The following is a 19640-nucleotide window of genomic DNA, read 5'->3' as shown; positions in this document are numbered from 1 at the left end:
CTGTCAAAGTCAACAGTCGGTCATAGGCAGCAGAGGCTTTCCTTGCTCTGCAGCTGCACGTACACAAGTGGCCCGAACACCCCTGAGTTCATCCCTACTTTCAAATAACGCCACCTGAAAGCAACAAAGAGATAGCTATAATATTCTATCTATCTATCTATCTATCTATCTATCTATCTATCTATCTATCTATCTATCTATCATAATCTGGGAAGACAACAGGCGATATATATATAATAAAGGCCACAAGATGATGATGATGGTTCTCTGTACCACAAAGTTGATAGTACTCTAAATATCCAGAAGTGCAACGCTATATCTATAAGAATATTGTTTAAAACCCAGAAAGAAATCTGTATTATGTCTATTAATACAAGGAATTTAGGATGGATCCATATTGTGAAGGGATAACTGTCACATCTGAAGAAAGAATAAGTTCTGCATATCTGTAACTAAAATAAAAGCACACCTCAATCATACAGTGGGTAATAGAATTGTTGCCTTTGTTGTTGTGGCTGGTGGAAGGAGGTTCTCATTTAACATTTTACAATACATGGCCCTGTCCATTGGCCCCTCAATGCGGCAAAGTGGGCCTGTACCTTCTAGCTGAGAAACTACCCCAAAGAATAATATTTCCACCTCCGTGCATGACTGGATGGTGTTCTTAGGGTCATAGTCAGCATTTTTCTTCCTCCAAACACGGCGAGTCGAGTTAATGGCAAAGAGCTCAATTTTGGTCTCATCTGACCACAGCACTTTCTCCCAATCCTTCTCTGAATCATTTATATGTTCATTGGCAAACTTCAGACAGACCTGTACATGTGCCTTCTTGAGAAGGGGGACCTTGCGGGCGCTGCAGGATTTCAATCAATGGCGGCATATTGTGTTTTCAAATCATTGATTTGTTTGGGGACTGTGGTCCCAACTGCCTTGAGATCATTCACAAGCTTCTCCTGTGTAGTTTTGGGCTGATCCCTCACTTTTCTCATGATCATCCCTACCCCATGAGGCAAAATCTTGCATGGAGCTCTAGCCCGAGGGTGATTGATTATTTTGTATTTCTTCCATTTGCGAATAATCACTCCAACAGTTGTCTCCTTCTCACCAAGCTCCTTGGTGATGGTCTTTTAGCCCATTCCAGCCTTGTGCAGGGTACTCACTGAATTGCAACTTAATTTATAACATTTTATATCATGTGTTTTTTTCTGGAGTTTTGATTGACATTCTGTCTCTGTCATTTAAAATACACCAAAAATGATGGACCCTTCATTTCTTTGTAAGTGGGCAAATTTACAAAATCTGCAGGGGGTCAGATAATAATTTTCCTCACTGTATATGTATGAAACAAGCATGTCCAGAGGCAGGATCTTTCCAAGCTTCCAAACATTCCAATAAAATTATCATCAAGGTACCTTTATAACGTGATATTCCAGATACTTCAAGCTCTCAGAAATTTTTACAGTGTGAGGGAAGAAGGTACTAATCAGATGAAAGCCAGCACCTCGGAGTGCTCTTACAAAGAAAGTCCTTTATTGGCTACATGTGTAAAAGTACAATACAAACGATCTACTGTATTGTGCTTTCTATATATGTAGCCATTAAAAGACTTTCTTTGCAAGAGCGCTCCGAGGTGCTGGCTTTCATCTGATGAGTACCTATCATGTTGTGATTTGAATGTCCCAGCCAGAGCACCGGTCTCCAGCTCCTGGATGCAAGATTTAGCAGTCAAGCTTGAGTAAAATTTCTATATTTGTGAGGGAAGATGCCCTGTGCCAGCGTGGTCCTACCTTATAAAATCTCCTGTCCAAAGGAGATGTATCCACACTAAATCAGTTACAATAATGATGAGACTGGATGCAATCGAGCAAACTGTTCATTAAAGGGTAACTCCACTTTTGTGAGGGAAAAAATAGCAAATACAATAGAATTGCGACATGTCATATTGTAAATAAAAATATTACAGGGAAATTACCTTTCTTTTTCAATCTATATCACTGTGATTTTCAGAAAAATGCAATATTGCAACTGGGAGGTTTTATAGACAGTTGGTGTATAGAACTCGCCCCCAGATATGTAATTTCCGGTTGTGTGATTGGCTCACTAATTTTCCCAGAAGTCTGCAGTAAAATACAAGTCAAATTTTGGGCATCCCCTGCAACAAAAGTTGCATTTTTGATGAGATACTCCCAAAGGGAAATCACATCTAAAGGGATGCAGACCCTGACACTTTACTCATTAGAACCCTGCAGGTGCAGCAGCTTATTGATAATAAAATCAGTCCCATTAGATTCATTCTGAACATGGACACAGACAAACAAACTGCTATTTCAGTATAACAAAAGGTAGGAATCTGCAACAAAGTTTATTAAAATCCTTGTGATGTACATAGATCACCCAGAGGGGCATGCTTTTTTTTTTTTTTTTCTCAACAAAAGCGGAGTTACTCTTGCCCAAAGGGAATGATCCAGGGCAACCGCTGCCTGCATTTATGTATCTCCTCCTTTGCCTCAATGTCCTGGCAGCAGGTGACCGTATCGCGAAGCACAAGCCAGTGCCTACTGATGACATGAGAGATTCCTTGTGACACCTAAAAAGGCCCCTAAAATATGTATATGAATTCTTATCTGTTGTAATCAAGTCTGAGCTAGTGGGATGGGTGGGGAGAGATCAGCCTATCCTTAAAACTAATGGGGCCCTCTGCATGATTGCCGGAGCCTGTTATGTGATATTTACTATTTTATCCTTTTCTTCTTCTATGGAAAAATCCGGAACAACTTGCAGAGATTTCCCAGAGAAGCAAGTGCAAAGTTAGGCCGGGTTCACACTGGTACAACACGACAGTCGTACCACTTTGTATCCGACTTTGCCCTGCGACTTGAAGTCCGACATGCGCCTGACTTCAGTGAACAGGGATCCCACTTTGATCCTTGACAATACCAGGCACTGTGTCTGGTATGAATCTTTAGGGTTAACTCCACGCCAAATTTTAATAAAAAAAAAAGGTATGGGTTCCCCCTCCAAGAGCATACCAGGCCCTTCGGTCTGGTATGGATTTTAAGGGGAACCCTTCACGCCAAAAAAATGGCGTACCTGGCCGCATACCCTCCAAAATGGGGGGGTAGGTGCTTTGGGATGGGGGGGCGATCCCAAGGCACCTTGTCCCTATGTTGATGAGGACAAGGGCCTCTTCCCGACAACCCTGGCAGTTGGTTGCCGGGGTCTGCAGGCAGGGGGCTTATCGGAATCTGGAAGCCCCCTTTAACAAGGGGGTCCCCAGATCCCGGCCCCCCACGCTATGTGAATGAGTATGGGGTACATTGTACACCTACCCATTCACCTGAAAAAAAGTTTCAAAAATAAAACACAGCACACAGGGTGTTAAAGGAATTTATTAAGGCAGCTCCAGCGTCTCTTCCGACTTCTTCTCCCCTCTTCGGGTCTTCTCCGCTGATCTCTTCTAGCTCTCTCCGGTTCTTCTCCGCTCTCTCTCCGGTTTTTCTCCCTCTGTCCGCTGTCTTCTGCCTCTGCTGGGTCTTCTCCGCTATCTTCTCGCTATTTTGCTGGGTCTTCTCCGCTGTCTTCTTCCCCTGTTCTTCTTCCGATGTTGACTCAACGCTCTCTCCCGCTCTAATGCGGTGTGCCACTACTTATCATGTCCCGGGCGGTGACATCATAAGGGGCGGGACCTCCGGATGACTTCACACGGTGACCCAGCCCCATGCCAATATAAGTAGTGGCACACCGCGCACCCCGCATTAGAGCGGGAGAGAGCATCGTGTCAACATCGGAAAAAGAACAGAGGGAGAAGACCCAGCAAAAGAGCGAGAAGGTAGCAGAGAAGACCCAGCAGAGGCGAAAGACAGGGGATAGAGGGAGAAGAACCGGAGAGAGAGTGGTGAAGACCCAGAGAGGGCTAGAAGACATCAGCGGAGCAGAAGTCGGAAGAGACGCCGGAGCTGCCTTACCCTGTGTGCTGTGTTTTTTTTAAACTTTTTTTTTCAGGTGAATGCCCCAAAGCACCCACCCCCCATGTAGAAGGCATGCGGCCTGGTACGGTTTGGGGGGGCGCTCGCTCATCTCCACCCCCTTTCCTGACCTGCCAGGCTGTGTGCTCAGATAAGGGTCTGGTATGGATTCTGGGGGGGACCCCTACGCTGTTTTTTCGGCGTGGGGCTCCCCTTAAGATCCATACCAGACCGAAGGGCCTGGTATGCTCTTGGAGGGGAACCCATGCTGTGGTTTTTTTTTTTTTTTCTTTTAATTTGGCGTGGAGTTCGCCTTCAAGAGCATCTGAGTACAAGTCGCATGCCAAAGTCGGATCAGCCAAGGCGGCGATCTGACTTCAGTGATATTTAATGGGTTGAAGTAGGATCAAAGTCGGACCAAAGTAGTGCAGGGAGCATTTTCAAAGTCGGACCGACTTGTGTCGGACCAGTTAAGACTGCTCCCATAGGGAAACATTGATTTTCACACGTCATGCGACATGAGCTCCCAATGTCGGAGTGTTTGTCGTACCGGTGTGAACCTGGTCTTATCCCACTTTTTATGAGCTGTATATACCCTGATCCTTGCCCAGCTGTTAATGGTTGGATCTGATTGTGTATGGCCAATTTTTGGCATGAACAGGATTGCGGCAGAAGCATGGAGTGTTCATTTCCAGGCACCATGTCCACTATATGTCCTTTTTCTCTTATTTGTGCCCTTTAGGTGGAAGATCTTCGGAGTCAGCTAATAAAAGTGGAAGAAGATCGCAATCACCTGCAGCTCCAGCTCTCCCAGATGTCTCATATTCAGCGTGAGGACCATGAAGAGGACAGAAGGGTTCGGGCAGGTGGGCCTCAATCTTGTATATTAAAATCACTATGCATGTAAATTACACATCTCCCACATTGTGTTTGCTGATTAAGCCAAGTGGCTTTAGGGCTTGTTTGCACTTGCGGTTGGGTGGGTGGGGGGGTAAAAAATAGGTAGTTGAGCTTTGGTTTTTTTTTTTGTTTTTTGTTTTTTTTTTCCAAATATATTTTATTGGTGTCATCCAATAATAGAGTACAAACAGTACCAACGTGAAGGGTGTACATATTTGGCAAAGATGACACCTTTTTAAAAGAGAGGAAATTAGCTAGGAGTGAAAGAAGGAGGAAAAGGGGGATTTGACGTGGACATTGAGGCTATGTTTCCACTAGTGCGACTTTTCATGCGACTTGGGACTGAAAAGTCGCATGACAAATTGTATCCCATGATTTCCAATGAGTACCGTTCATATCTGTGCGACTTCAAGTCGCAGCGACTTCAAAGTAGTCCCTGCACTACTTTGGTCCCACTTTGATGCGACTTGAGGTCCGTAGATACAGGCATTGCTTCAAATCGCGGTAAAAAGTCGCGGTAAAATCGCGGTAAAAAATCGCGGCAAAATCGCGCGACTTTGGGGACGCACTAGTGGAAACATAGCCTGAGGCTATGTTTCCACTATTGCGTCCCCAAAGTCGCGCGATTTTGCCGCAATTTTTTACCGCGATTTTACCGCGACTTTTTACCGCGATTTGAAGCAATGCCTGTATCTATGGACCTCAAGTCGCATCAAAGTGGGACCAAAGTAGTGCAGGGACTACTTTGAAGTCGCTGCGACTTGAAGTCGCACAGATATGAACGGTACTCATTGGAAATCATGGGATACAATTTGTCATGCGACTTTTCAGTCCCAAGTCGCATGAAAAGTCGCACTAGTGGAAACAGAGCCTTAGGCTCTGTTTCCACTAGTGCGACTTTTCATGCGACTTGGGACTGAAAAGTCGCATGACAAATTGTTTCCCATGATTTCCAATGAGTACCGTTCATATCTGTGCGACTTCAAGTCGCAGCGACTTCAAAGTAGTCCCTGCACTACTTTGGTCCCACTTTGATGCGACTTGAGGTCTATAGATACAGGCATTGCTTCAAATCGCGGTAAAAAGTCGCGGTAAAATCGCGGTAAAAAATCGCGGCAAAATCGCGCGACTTTGGGGACGCACTAGTGGAAACCTAGCCTAAGAGAAGGAATGGCGAGGGGAGACCAATTGAGGACATCTGGTGTCTGTCCCTCTTCGTTAACCCCAGAGGGGGCCCTGAAACAAAAAATAATAATACTGATGAGCTTTGGTTTAAACCTGCCCAAAAGTCCACTGCCACCAACCTCAGACGCCTATTTTTAAATATGCAGCTGCAGCCAGATAATGAAGGAAGCAGGGCTCTGCTCTCCCTGGACGCCAATAAGGCGTTTGACAGTGTAGGTTGGAGATACCTATGGGCGGTACTATCAAAGCTTGGGTTTGGAAGTCGCTTTATAGCATGGGTCAAACTGTTATATGCTTCCCCAAAGGCGACTATCAGAATGTCAGGCAGGATGTCACATGCGTTTGCTCTGGGCAGGGGCACAAGGCAGGGATGCCCCCTGTCTCCCCTGCTCTTTGCCATCGCCATCGAGCCGTTGGCGGCTGCGGTAAGAGCTAGTCAGCAGATTACGGGCTTTAAATATGGGAACCTCCACGAAAAGATTATGCTATATGCTGACGACATGATGCTTTTCCTGGGGGATACCACAGCGTCCTTAGCGGAGGTGACAAGAATCATCACTGGGTTCGGTTATTTTTCTGGCCTGACAATTAATTGGTCTAAGTCAGCTTTGATGTTGCTGGACGAGGGGGGTGAGGTGAATCTACCGGACTCCTGCTCGGTTCCGGTAACGTCATCATTCAAATACCTAGGCATACAAATTTCACCTAAAATAGCGGAATACTGCCCCCTAAACATACACCCCTTGCTATCCAGATTTAGAGACAAAATCAACACATGGAACAGGCTCAAACTGTCACTAGCGGGCAAAGCAAATTTAATAAAAATGATTTTAATGCCGCAATTACTTTACTTTTTACACAACTCCCCAATAATAATACACTTAAAGATTTTTAGGGTGGTTAACACTCTCTTCCGCAAATTGCTGTGGAATTCAGGCACACCAAGAATTAAGCTGGAACAGCTGCAACACCCTAAGGACAGCGGAGGGCTGGCAGTACCCAACCCTTGGCTGTACTACATAGCAGCTCAGTTGCAGCAGTTGGTGGGCTCCATGAACCGGGACCCTCCTAGCTCATCGGCGCAGTTAATGCTGATTGGGACAGGAGCGGAAACAATCCCGCTAGGCCTTGAGGCCCAATTGTTTCACAAATCCAATAAACTAACGCCTACTCTTACTTTAATACAGAAAGTCTGGAACAAGGGAAGGCAGCTGCAGGAGGTAACAGGCTTCACAGAATACAGCCCAATATGGGGGAATCTTTCATATGTAGAGCTAGCAAAGCTGCAACAGGGTCCCAGATGGCGCTCATTTGGTATTATCCTTCTATCCCACATATTTAGCAATGGCAAGCTGCTGACGTTCTCAGAGCTACAAAATAAATACAACCTCCCAAATACCATGTATTATTCATATATCCAACTCAAACACGCGGTGGACACACAAGGAAGTGCTACTCCCTGGACATTGTCCACCACCCCTATCTTTCATCTGATACAGTCCAGCACAGAAACTAAAGGTTTTATTTCATATTGCTATCAAATGCTACTGATGCAACTTTTGAAAACACACCCGCCCAGGGCACCGTCCCTATGGGAGCAGGACGTAGGCCCAATTACGGGAGATCAATGGGAAGAAATTTTACAATCTGTTAATATATGCTCTCTCAACGTGGCCCAAAAGGTATCCCAACTGTATATAATACTTAGAGTGCATTACACCCCACTTAAACTATACAATATGGGCAGGAGGACTGATCCTTTATGTAGCAGATGTGAGCGGCACCGGGGGGACCTCATTCACCTACTGTGGAGATGTCCAAAACTCCATAGGTACTGGAGTGAGGTTATGGAAACACTTAACCGAGTGTTCCAGACCACCATTCCCCTTGACCCAATTCACTGCATCCTAGGAGTCCTAGAGGATATTGTCCCGGAAGAGATGACTAGAATAGCACTCACTAGGGCACTATTCCAGGCACGCAAACTTATACTGCTTGGCTGGAAATCGACCTCGCCACCATCAGTGAAATCATGGATTACTCATATGGGCAACACCTTAATTATGGAAAAACACATTTACCAACACAGAGGCAGCTCCAATAGATTCGAAAGGATCTGGGCACCATGGTTAGACACCCCTGGACTGAGTCCTAGGGAGCTGGTAATGTCCAGACTAATGCAATGTCTCGGGGGGGGGCCCATGAGGTTTTATTGATGGTTAGTGACCATAAAGTAATAGAGCATTGAAATATTTCAGGATTTTTGGTGATAAATGATGATTGGAATGTAATAGTAAATAATGATATGTTGTTGCATGATGTATGTACAATGGAAGCTATGTATGGAAATTTGTTCAATAAACACCTTTTTGATTTAAAAAAAAAAAACCTGCCCACTTCTTCAGACTGACACCCGTCCATCAAGGCATTTTAAAATTTGCATAGCCCCTCTCAAGAGCCAGCTACCTGCTTGCACTAGGGATCAGGATTCTTAAGAGGAGTACAAAGGCAGGATGCTGTGTACAGCACCATGCCAGCCACAACCATAAGGATCTGTCAGTGTGAAGCAGACATTTGATGAGGCAAAATAGGTTTAGGGGGGCAACATGAGAAGGGGTACCCATCGGCTCATAATCGGAGGAGGGTCTTTCCATATCATGTGACTGACCTCTTCTCATTTCCTGGACTGTTTTACTGCAGCATTCTACAGAAAACATTCTGTAGGACACTGCAGCCTCCACGTTGTGCCTTTCATTATATGAACAGAAAAATTGCCGACACAGTGTGGCATAAACACTGAGGTATCCAGTAAAGAGTGGTAGCCACTCTCATTTTGTATATGGGCCCATGAGTCCCCTGAAATATAGTGACATCTCTACTGAGAATAAATCCGAAAATACAAAATTATTAAGAGGTAATTGTTGTAAGAATTTAAGACAAAGAATATTGAAGCACTAGGAATGTGTAGAATAGGAGCAATGAAAAGCAAAAAGATTAAGGCTTGGTTCACATATATGCCGATCCGATGTGCTTTGAACTGCATCCGATTCACATAACATGTGAACCAGCTTGCAAGGGAGCTGGTTCGCACATGTCCAGGGCAGCCACTGTCTGAAGAGTCCTATGCGATTTTAGGTCCAGGCCAGGTCCAAATTCAAGTAAAAATTTGCACCTGAACAGGTGAACAAAACTGCACCAGATTCCTTTTATTAACTGACTGCAACTGCAGCTGGACATGTGTAAACCCAGCCTAAATGTTATGTGTTGCTTCACACACAGTTTATGCTAATAAGGGATTTCTACCTTGTCTGAGCTGACATAGAAACATGTTTTATCCATCGGACCTTTCACCATTTTTGTTGCTTGTCTCCTGGACAAAATGGTTATCTTATAAATATCTTTTTGTAAGTGAGGTCTCCAGAACTGGATACCATAATCTAAATGAGGTCTCACTAAAGATCTATATAGAGTAATCAGGACCTCCTTCCTCCTGCTGATGATCACTCTAGTGATATAAAGATCTATATAGAGGAATCTGGACCTCCTTCCTTTTGCTGGCGATCCATCTAGTGATATCAAGATCTATATAGAGGAATCGGGACCTCCTTCCTGTTGCTGGTGATTCTTCCTAGTGATATAAAGATCTATATAGAGAAGCTAGGACCTCCTTACTCCTGCTGGCGATCCCTTTAGTGATCCACCCTATGAATCTATCCACTTTTCCCACTGCTTGACCACACTGTTTTGTCCTTTTGCAGTCACCTGAAATAAGCACCCCCAATTTTTTATTTTTTTTTATCTCGCATTCTGGCCAACATTGTACACCCAATATTGATATTTTGGTTTGTCTTTCTGCCAGTAGTGGTGGAACGGTCTGAACGGGAGAAGCAGGAACTGGAGTGTCAGATCTCTGAGCTACGCACTCAGCTCAACAGAAATGCTATCCTGTCTGAGATGGAAGAACTGAAACGCAACCTCAACCAAAAGGAGAGAGAGAAGATTCAGATGGCAGAACAGATGGAGGTGTGTATGGTGTATCTATGTATGTATGTGTGTACAGGTACACTTTAATGTCCTATTCCATTCTGTTTATGTAAAGCCTGCATTGAAAAGCCTTTTTTAACTGCCTGACGACCAGCCGCTATCATTATACTCCGGCAGGTTGGCGCGAATCGCCGTAGGTGTACGTTGGCCGCTTTAAGAGCTATAGGGGGCGCGCAAACGCCGCCAGAGCCGATGAACGCAGCCACAATGTCCGCCGGTGACCCGCGATTGCTCCTTAGGGCCAGAACAGGGATCTGTCAATGTAAACCGACAGATCACTGCTCTGTCTGGAAAGTAGAGAGAGATCTGCTGTTCCTAGTGATTAGGAACAGCGATCTCTCTCTACTCCCAGTCAGTCCCCTCCCCCCACAGTTATAAACACCTCCCTAGGGAACACCTAACCCCGTGATCACCCCCTAGTGTTAACCCCTTCCCTGCCAGTGACATTTATACAGTAATTAGTGGCTATTTTTAGCTCTGATCACTGCATAAATGTCAATGGTCCCAAAAAAGTGTGCGATCTGTCCGACACAATGTCGTAGTCCTGCTATAAATCACTGATCATCGCCATTACTAGTAAAAAAAAAAATTAATAAAAAATAACATAAATATATCCCCTATTTTGTAGACTCTATAACTTTTGCGCAAACAAATCAATATACACTTTATTTTTATTATTCTTTCCCAAAAATATGTAGCAGAATACATATTGGCCTAAACTGATGAAGAATTTTTTTTTTTTTTTGCATACTCTAACAAAAAATATTGGGTGTTTTTCAAAACTGTTGCTCCTTCTTTTGTTTATAGTGCAAAAAATAAAAACTGCAGAGGTGATCAAATACCACCAAAAGAAAGCTCTATTTGTGGGGGGGGGATCGATTTCACAATTTCATTTGTGTACAACATCGCCCGACTGCGCAATTGTCAGTAAACACGACGCAGTGCCGTATCGCAAAAAATGGCCTGGTCAGGAAGTGTGTAAATCTTTCCGGGGCTGAAGTGGTTATAGGAATCCTGTCATGAGAGGAAAAACATTGAGCTTTCTATTGTTTATTTTTGTCCGACAATGCTTTCTGCCTGGCTGTAATGCTTGCTCAACTTCTTTTATTATTTTGAGTGTCTGGCCCAGAACAAGTATACAGATTGGGACTTCTCATCTTTATTTTACCTTCTTGATTGGCATGCTTGATCTGGGTTAGTGAATCTCAAAGTTTGTTGCCAGTGGTTTAGCCTGACAGCCAGGTAAACTGCATTTTCAGAAGAAGACTAAAATTTGCAGTCTTGATGTACAGTTTAGAGCAAAACTGAGTGTTTGTTTTTTTATTAGAGGAAATTTCAATGCAGCCACTGACTTGACCCTTGCTGTTTAGTACCCCTTCTGTAAATAATAGTGCAACCATCAGACACAGATTGCAAAATATGCTTGTGTTTATCTTATTGCTCATATTGCCCAGATTTCAGCAAATGAAATCTTCAGCAGGTCACTCTAACTCTTGAACCCTAAAATCCTTAGTGTCTGCTCTTCCCCTCTTCTAGATGGCCCTGAATCTGACTTTGTAAAATGCAGTCAATGTGTTCCCTGGTTCCTATTTAAAGGGATGTTAACATCTAGGTTTTTTTTTTTTTTAAATAACAAACACGTTATAGTTACCTGCTCTGTGCAATGGTTTTGCACAGAGCAGCCTGGATCCACCTCTTTTCTGATTGGCTCACTGTGCCTTTACAACCACTTTAACCCTATGATGGAGGATTGTTTTTGGCCTCTTCCGGTCAAAATACAGCAAAACTCAGACTGGTATAGCAAAAAGCAGGTCAGAGACCCTATCAGGTGTGCTGCAGTGCGCATGTGCTAACAAGAAGCATTCTGTAAGGAGGAGAGACCAGAATGATACTGGCCAGTTACATGTTGGGGAAAAGACAATACATGGAAGTGTAACTGATTTGCAGAAGATAATATAATGTATCATGCCCTGGCAGATAGAGCTGTGTAAATCTTAGGACTGGATGCACTAAAACACAAATGTTTTGGAAGGTGAAAAAGATCCCCTATTTAATCCAGGTTCACACTGAGCTGTGGGAATGAAGCCGTGCGAGTTCGGCTGAACTCGCACAATTTCACTCCAGCATGTCAGTCCTGATTTCGGCCGCGATTTCAGAGACATCTGTGCAGAAACGCTGTAGAGACATAAAATGATTTCAGAGACATCTGTGCAGATGTCAATGTAAATCGCAGCCTGAAATCACAAATAGTAGTACAGAAACTACTTTTTGAAATCGGTGCAGCGCCGCAGATGTGGAGTTGCGCCGATTAGGACGGTGCCATTGATGGCAATTGCTGCCGATTTGACATGTCAAATCCCATGTCAAAATGCTCCAGTGTGAACCAGGGCTTAATCTGTGTATTACAACCACAATTCCAAAAAAGTTGGAACGCGGTATAAAATCTACATAAAAACACAATATGATGATTTGCAAATCTCATAATCCTATACTTTACACTAGGAAATAGAAAACCTAGCAAATGTTTCAACTGAGAAAATGCACCATTACAAGAAAAAAATATGATTATTTTGAAATTGATGACAGCAACACGTCTCAAAAAAGTTGGGAGAGAAAGATTGTCCCGTTCTTGCCTGATATAGGATTCTAACTGCTCAACAGTCCTGGGTTTTCTTTGTCGCATTTTTTGTTTCAAGATCCAAATATTTTCAATTGGTGAATGGTCTGGACTGCAGACAGGCCAGTTAAGCACCCAGACTCTTCTATTACAAAGCCATGTCTTTTTTAATAGAAGCAGTATGTGGTTTAGCATTCTCCTGCTCAAATATGTAAGGCCTTCCCTAAAAAATCAGTCATCTGGATGGGAGCATATGCTGCTCTAAGGCCCCCTTTTACACTGGGGCCGCGTCAGTGCTAAAGCGCTGCTTGTTTTAGCGGTGCTTTACTGCTGTTTAGCAACGCTTTTAGCGGGGTGCTTTTAAAGTGGGAGTCCGGCGACCAATCTTTTTTTTTTTTTTTTTTTTTTTTTTTTTTTGGGTCATTGAGACACTTTGCTAATGCTGGCTGTTTCCATCTTGCTTGTGGGCATATGAAGCCCACAAGCATTGATTTCCTGGAGGGGGTGAATGCTGTTCATTCACAGCTTGTTCACACGCATGATCATTGTTTCCACACTGAATCTTGGGAAGCCTGACACTAAGCTCCCAGGAGACAGTGCGGCGCCGGGGAAAGGCAATAAACATGCTTACTCCCATGGGAGGAGAGACAGGTAGTGCCACAATAAAGTACAATATAAAGGTAATTACAGCGGTAAATAAAAAATTTGTGCGGCATTTGAACATCTGTGCAATTAACTGAAGGGGGTAAGATTAAGTTAAACATTTGAGTGGAACCCCGCTTTAACTCCCGTGTTGCGGCTCTTTTGAAGCACTTTTCAGGTGCTTTGGAAGCACTGCCCATTAATTTCAATGGGCAGGGCATTTTTGGGAGCGCTAAATACAACACTCCCAAACCGCCCCAAAGATGCTGCTTGCAGGATGTTTCCTAACGTCCCGCAAGCGCACCGCCCCAGTGTGAAAAGTCACACAAATGAATGGGAGGCGGTTTTCAGGGGCTTTACAGGCTCTATTTCTAAGCGCTAAAATACCTGAAAACCGCCTCAGTGTGAAAGGGGTCTAAAACTTTCCAGATGTGTAAGCTGCCCATTCTATATGCACTCCCATACCATGAGAAATGCTGGATTTTGAATGGAGGGCTGATAACGAGCCGAAAGATCCCTTTCCTCTTTTTAGTCTGGAGGACACAGCTCCGTTGGTTGACAAAAAGAATGTCAAATTTCGATTTGCCAGACCACAGAACTGTTTTCCACTTTGCAACAGACCATTTTAAATGAACTTTGGCCTAGAGAAGATGCCGGTGTTTCTGAATCATGTTCAGATATGGCTTCTTTGCAAGATAGAGCTTTACCTTGCATTTTTTTGAAAGGCACAGTGAACTGTGTTCTCAGACAGTGATTTTTGGAAGTATTCCTGAGCCCTTGCAGTGATGTCCATCACAGAATCATGCCTGTACTTAAAGCAGTGCTGTCTGAAGTCCTGAAGATCACAGGCATCTAATATTGCATTTCAGCCTTGTCTCTTGTGCACAGAGCTTTCTCCAGATTCTCAGAATCATTTGATATTATGTTCTATAATAGATGATGGTATATTCAAAGTCTGCAATTTAAGTTGCGTAACAATATTCTGACTCTGATTCTGACTCTCTAAGATGCTCTTGTTATAGCCCAATCATGTTAGTGACCTGTGGCCAATTAACCTAATTAGCTGAACATTCTTCCAGCTCTTCCTTGTTAGTGGCACCTACTTTGCCAGCTTTTTGTTGCCGTGTCTCAACTTTTTTGAGACCTGTTGCGGCCATCAATTTCACAATGACCTCATTTTTATTATTTAAATGGTACGCTTTCTCAGTTTAAACATTTAGTATGTTTTCTATTGTGAATAAAATATGGGTTTGAGATTTAGAAATCATTGCATTCTATTTTTATGTAGATTTTACACTTTTTTGGAATTGGGGATAGAAGTTGCTTGCCTGGAGTTCAGGTTGAGCCTTTCTCAACCAGGCTTCTGTGGAACCTTTGGGTTCCATAAAGCTGAATTCCAGTAACTCAGCTACTTAGTAAAAACGGCAGACATGCCATGAGTTCAGTCCAACGAGGTGCTTGCCTCATCTGACATTTTTATTCTGCTCCAGTAAGATAACTTCTGGAACTCTGATGCTGCTTGCTGTGGTCTGAGCTCTTTCAGCAGAGCAGAGTCGCTGGGCTGTTATGCTCGACCCTCCCCTCTTTCTGCCCATTCACAGAAGCCTTTGTGTTATGTGAACTCATTCAGAAAATACAAAGACTTCTGTGAATGGGCAGCAGAGGAGAAGGATGGACTTAGCTGCTCTGTGTGCTTCTCTCCTCTCTCACAGCCAGAGTGTATCCTCCTGGGAGTGCAATAAACCTGCCACATGCAAGTAATAGAGAGATGTCCCTGCGGTGACAAACATCTAATTAATTGGACTACAAATCTAAGGGGCACTTCTCTGACCACCAGTGTGAGGGAACACTACATATTTCGCTGTGTGGATTTCTTTAACAGTCATTATTATTATATTTGTGTTTCATTATCAAATTCTCCCACTTTTGTACTGTTTTGTCTTCTGCTCCCTCTGAGCCACACCATCCACCCTCACTTGCACTAAGTGCATGCTAATGCAGTACATGATGTAATAAGCACTGAGATGTCTTCATATCGGTAGGGCCTGTGGCTTGTCACCTGCGTCCATATAAACGCTGCTCCGATCTGTGTCTGGGAGCGTCTCGCAGTTTTCCACACACTCTACAAAGCAATTAGACATCACTTAAGGAGGCTATAAATCTCTGAAATGTAGGCTTGCCATGGTGTCTGTAGAAAAGAGTTTATTATTAAACCTTGCTTAAGGCTTGCAGAGAGTAGCAGCATTAATACATCACCGCTGAACTGCCGCTCTTAGCGTGTGCTAGAACAAAAACAACTTGCCCCCGCCATTATTCCAATCAATCGAGTCTGGCTCAGATTATCCTCTTAATCTCTGAGCGTGCCGGCAAAGCTGTAGGTCTACAGACTGCACACTTCTGTAGGAAGTCACGTTTGTGACCTGCAGGAAGAGCCTACTTAATGCTTCAATTGCATTGTATCGCATCACTAGTCAGTATACGTCTCTAAATTTGTTGTGTTGCATAAAGTCATAATATCTTCTAAAGAGTATTTTCTCTATCATCCATTGAGGGACTCGGCTTGATGAAAATAAACAATGTAGGGTTCTACTGCTGCTTGCAAGAGAAATGGACACTCCCTTAGTTTCCCTTAGGAGAATGGATGTTTTTTTCCCTTCTGCTGCATTTATAACTTACTTTAACTGAAGATTTTTCTACTATCAACAGCTACTCCTAGAGTCGGGAATAGTCCATACTGAGGTTCCTCTCGCTTCTGCTCAGGTGACTCCTAGATTCATAGGCAGCCACCAGGACAGGAAGCGAGGGGATAGTTCCCTAATATGGGGTAATTAGAATCCCACACAGATTTAAAGTCATTGTAAAGGCAGGAGGTTTCTTATATTAATGCATTCTATGCAGTAAGATAAAAACCCCCTCGCAGCTCCTATAATACTTACCTGAGTTCCCTCTAGATCCAGCAATGTTTCAGGAGTGTCTCGGTTGCCAGGGACTCCCCTCCTCATTGGCTGAGCCAGCAGCACGACGCCATTGGCTCCCGCTGCTGTCAATCAAAGTCAGTCAGCCAATGAAGAGAGAAAAGAGGGACCCGAGAAGAGGAGGATCGGCCTGCTCTGTGCAAATCCACTGTAACAGGGCAGATAAGTATACTGTTTGTTATTTTTAACTAAAAAAAAAAAGACTTTACAATCCCTTTTACCTTTCCCCCCTCTGCTCAGAAAAAGACAATTAGATTTAAAAGCAGATTTTTCAAGTGGGATACTTGTGCATAACCAGATATACCAAATATACTGTCCCAAATTTCCTGGCTAGCATTATGCAAACAACCTCCTATGAACTGCCATTGTTCACTTGTGTTTAGAGCACAAAAATGAGAGGGAGGATGGGTACCTGGTTTTGACAGGTACTTGCTCCCACTTCTGCTTAGATTGCCATAAAGATCTGATTGGAAGTTCAACCATATACTACCCCCCACCCCCCACTTTGCCTGAAGCTTTCTGGACCTGTTATGTGACTGCATGATCCTTAGCAAAGCGCAGCGTGGCTCGCGCATGCGCAGTGTGAAGCTGGCAGTGAAACCAAAGCGCTCCAGAAGCCCAGTAGATTTGTCAATGTGTATTCTTCCTCGAATCTTGGTGTGCTTTGTTTTTCTTCCAAGTCATCTGCAGTAATTCCAATATGAGACTTTCCCTCTGTGCTGGAACTTCCTGTTATACTGACTGCTCACTCCTGCTCTCTGTCCTTGTCCAGGGTGACTGGCCTTGTTTCCGCCCCTCCCTGTAGTTTTCTGCAGGCAGCCTTTAGTGGTTGAAGCTTGCTGGGCCACTCCCACAGCTCTGCTCTTTGCACAGGCTATGTACAGTGCAGTGATTATGTCACTATTTTTACAAGGCAATATCTGGGTTTGCAAAGGAATTTGAGCACAAAGTGAATTTATAATCCCCTGTGGCTTTTAAGGAAAATTTTAATTGAAAGTTTTTTGGGTTTTTTTTTTTGCCTGGAGTTTAGATTTAAAGCTTTTCTCCTGATCCTGGTTTCAGTAGTGTTGCTGGCCTAGGAAAAAACAGGGCTGGATTTCAGATGTTTCATACTTCATTGGCAGCATGCTTGTTCCAGGTCTGTGACTTGCAAGATCATGACATCAGGATAGGCAGAAAAAGTGGTGCAGAGATGGGGGGGGGGGGCTGCATACCTTCATCAGGGCTTGAGGGACATACAAATATTTAGCAGCTAAATTAGCAAGCCAGGCCAGCTGCATATCCCTCTGCATCTGTCTCCAAGGCACTGTTCCATTTAAAAACAAGATGGAAATGGCCCTTCTCATATCTGTCTTCATATGTTCATTTTAGATAAGAAAGGATTGGTGGTCTCTGAGGAAGAAAGTTTCCTTATCACAAGACTTAACAAAATTTTTATTTTTCATCATGTATGATGTTGTGTCGTCTCATAGCTTCTGACAGCAGACATGGAGAAGAGAGAGCGGCAGCAGTTGCGTATGTTGGAGCAGCTAAAGGACATCCAAAGCCGTTACGAGATATGCGAGAGGGAGAGGAGTCAGACCGAGAGCAACAATTCTCAATTAGGCCAGCAGCTGGAGGAGGTGACCCAGGAGGCTGAGCGCTGTCTGGCTGAACTACAGCAGGTAGATGCCCAGCGCCTGGAGGCCGAGAAGAAGAAAGAAGATCTGAAGTCCAAAGCGCAGGAGAGTCTCAGACATTGGAAGCTGAAGTGTAAAAAGTTAGAGCGTGAACTGGAGAAGAAAGAGGAGACCACAAGAGTGACGAGCGAGCGTTGTACACAGGTCAGATGCAAAGACTGCTCTTTCATAACATGCACAGTACTATGCTATATGCTTTATGACCCTGGCCCTCAGGAGCCTCTGACAGGTCATGACTTTCCAGGCTCCCAGATGGCACAAGTGATGTTCTCCAATCTTCATAGAGCAGCACAGATACAATAATTGGTAATGGGTGATACTCTTTTTCCACGTAGCAGCTCAATATTTTACCTAAGGCAGTAGGAAGAAAAGTGAAGAACAAGATCTGTTTGTGACTCCTGAGGTTTGATTTTGGGAAACAACTTTTGTATCCTAAGCCCTAGTTCACATATATATGTGGTGCGGGAAACGCAGCGAATCCAGAGCGTTAACCGCTCTGAAATCGCATTCTGTTTATGTGGTCTGCCACCAGTGTCAATGTTAAATTTAATGACACCCCAAAAAAGGCCACAAAGCACTGTCATTGCAAGAATCAGATCACATGGGTGTGAACACCCATGCGATCTGATTCCAGTGCGGCAAAAAAAGTGTTGGCACCTTTTTTTTTGTGCTGTGTGGTGCGAATGGAGCTCATATAAAATGAATGGGCTCAACACTACAAAAAGTGACACGTGATTTGAATAGGAATGCGGTGCAATCCCTATCCGAATCACATGCCGTGTCCCACACTGCACATGTGTGAAGTGAACCCAGCCTACAGGAGAAGTAAAGGCAGCATAAAACCCAAAGCCCAAGCTCTACCTCTTATTTTATTTATGTAAATTCAACATTTTATTTACCTTTATTCACCTGTTGTATGTGGTCATGTGATCGCTATCCCTTGCTGCTGGTGAATGGTGGACAGGATCACTAGGTAATCTCTTATATAATCTAAGGCAGGGGTAGGCAAACTTTGAAAGGTGAAGATCTACCTGAACAACATGAAAGAAATCAAAGATCACCAGGGTTTAGTGCTCCTTTTTTTTTTTTTTTTTGCTTATTCGTTTTTGAAGAAATTAACTAGCAAAGCCTAACTAAATCATAAGGAAAATATAACAAAGCAAATGTCACTGTAAGAATGTAAACATAGCCTTTTGAGACACAGAGATTGAGGACAAATTCCTCAGTCTGTATCTTTGCAGCCTCAGCTGCGCAAAATGAATGAACAGATATAGCTCTCTACAGAGCTTCCGGTTCGTTCACAAACCGAAGCATAGCAAACCATGGTTACTATGCTTCAGTTATGAATGAACACAGTGAGTGATCAGCACTGATCACTTGCTGTGTTCGTTCAGAAAAAAAGGGGCCCGAAATTTTTTATTTTTACCAGCCCCTTCCTCCGCTCGTATTCTGAAATGATCCCCTACATCAGCCGATGGGAGAGGAAGGAAGCTGGCAACGATGTGGGGGTGGCGGGGGGACTGGGCAGCATAAGGAAGCGTTACCTGGACATGAGGGGTGGTGGGGGTGGCATTTACTGGAACTGATCCAATTTCCTCCTGCAGCAGCTGAAAGATGGTGGTAGAGAGAGGAG

At 43.8% G+C, this 19640-nt stretch overlaps 1 protein-coding gene across 7 annotated transcripts in view; it reads left to right on the top strand.

The window, feature by feature from the left end:
• CEP128 (centrosomal protein 128) overlaps positions 1-19640 on the top strand; it is a 361449-nt gene that overhangs the window by 131826 nt on the left and 209983 nt on the right. For 5 of the 7 annotated variants that reach the window (XM_073610795.1, XM_073610794.1, XM_073610793.1 and 2 more), the window contains 3 exons: positions 4708-4831; positions 9910-10073; positions 17801-18151. In XM_073610795.1, coding sequence (XP_073466896.1) covers positions 4708-4831; positions 9910-10073; positions 17801-18151 — 639 coding nt within the window. The remainder of the gene's footprint in view (positions 1-4707; positions 4832-9909; positions 10074-17800; positions 18152-19640) is intronic. The other 2 variants (XM_073610796.1, XM_073610792.1) reach the window with 1 other exon arrangement.

The sequence above is a fragment of the Aquarana catesbeiana genome, linkage group LG13 (genome assembly GCF_042186555.1).
Source record: "Aquarana catesbeiana isolate 2022-GZ linkage group LG13, ASM4218655v1, whole genome shotgun sequence".
In the NCBI taxonomy this organism is placed as follows: domain Eukaryota; kingdom Metazoa; phylum Chordata; class Amphibia; order Anura; family Ranidae; genus Aquarana; species Aquarana catesbeiana.
Note: the sequence above shows the minus strand (reverse complement) of the source record. Positions and strands in the feature narration are given on the sequence as shown.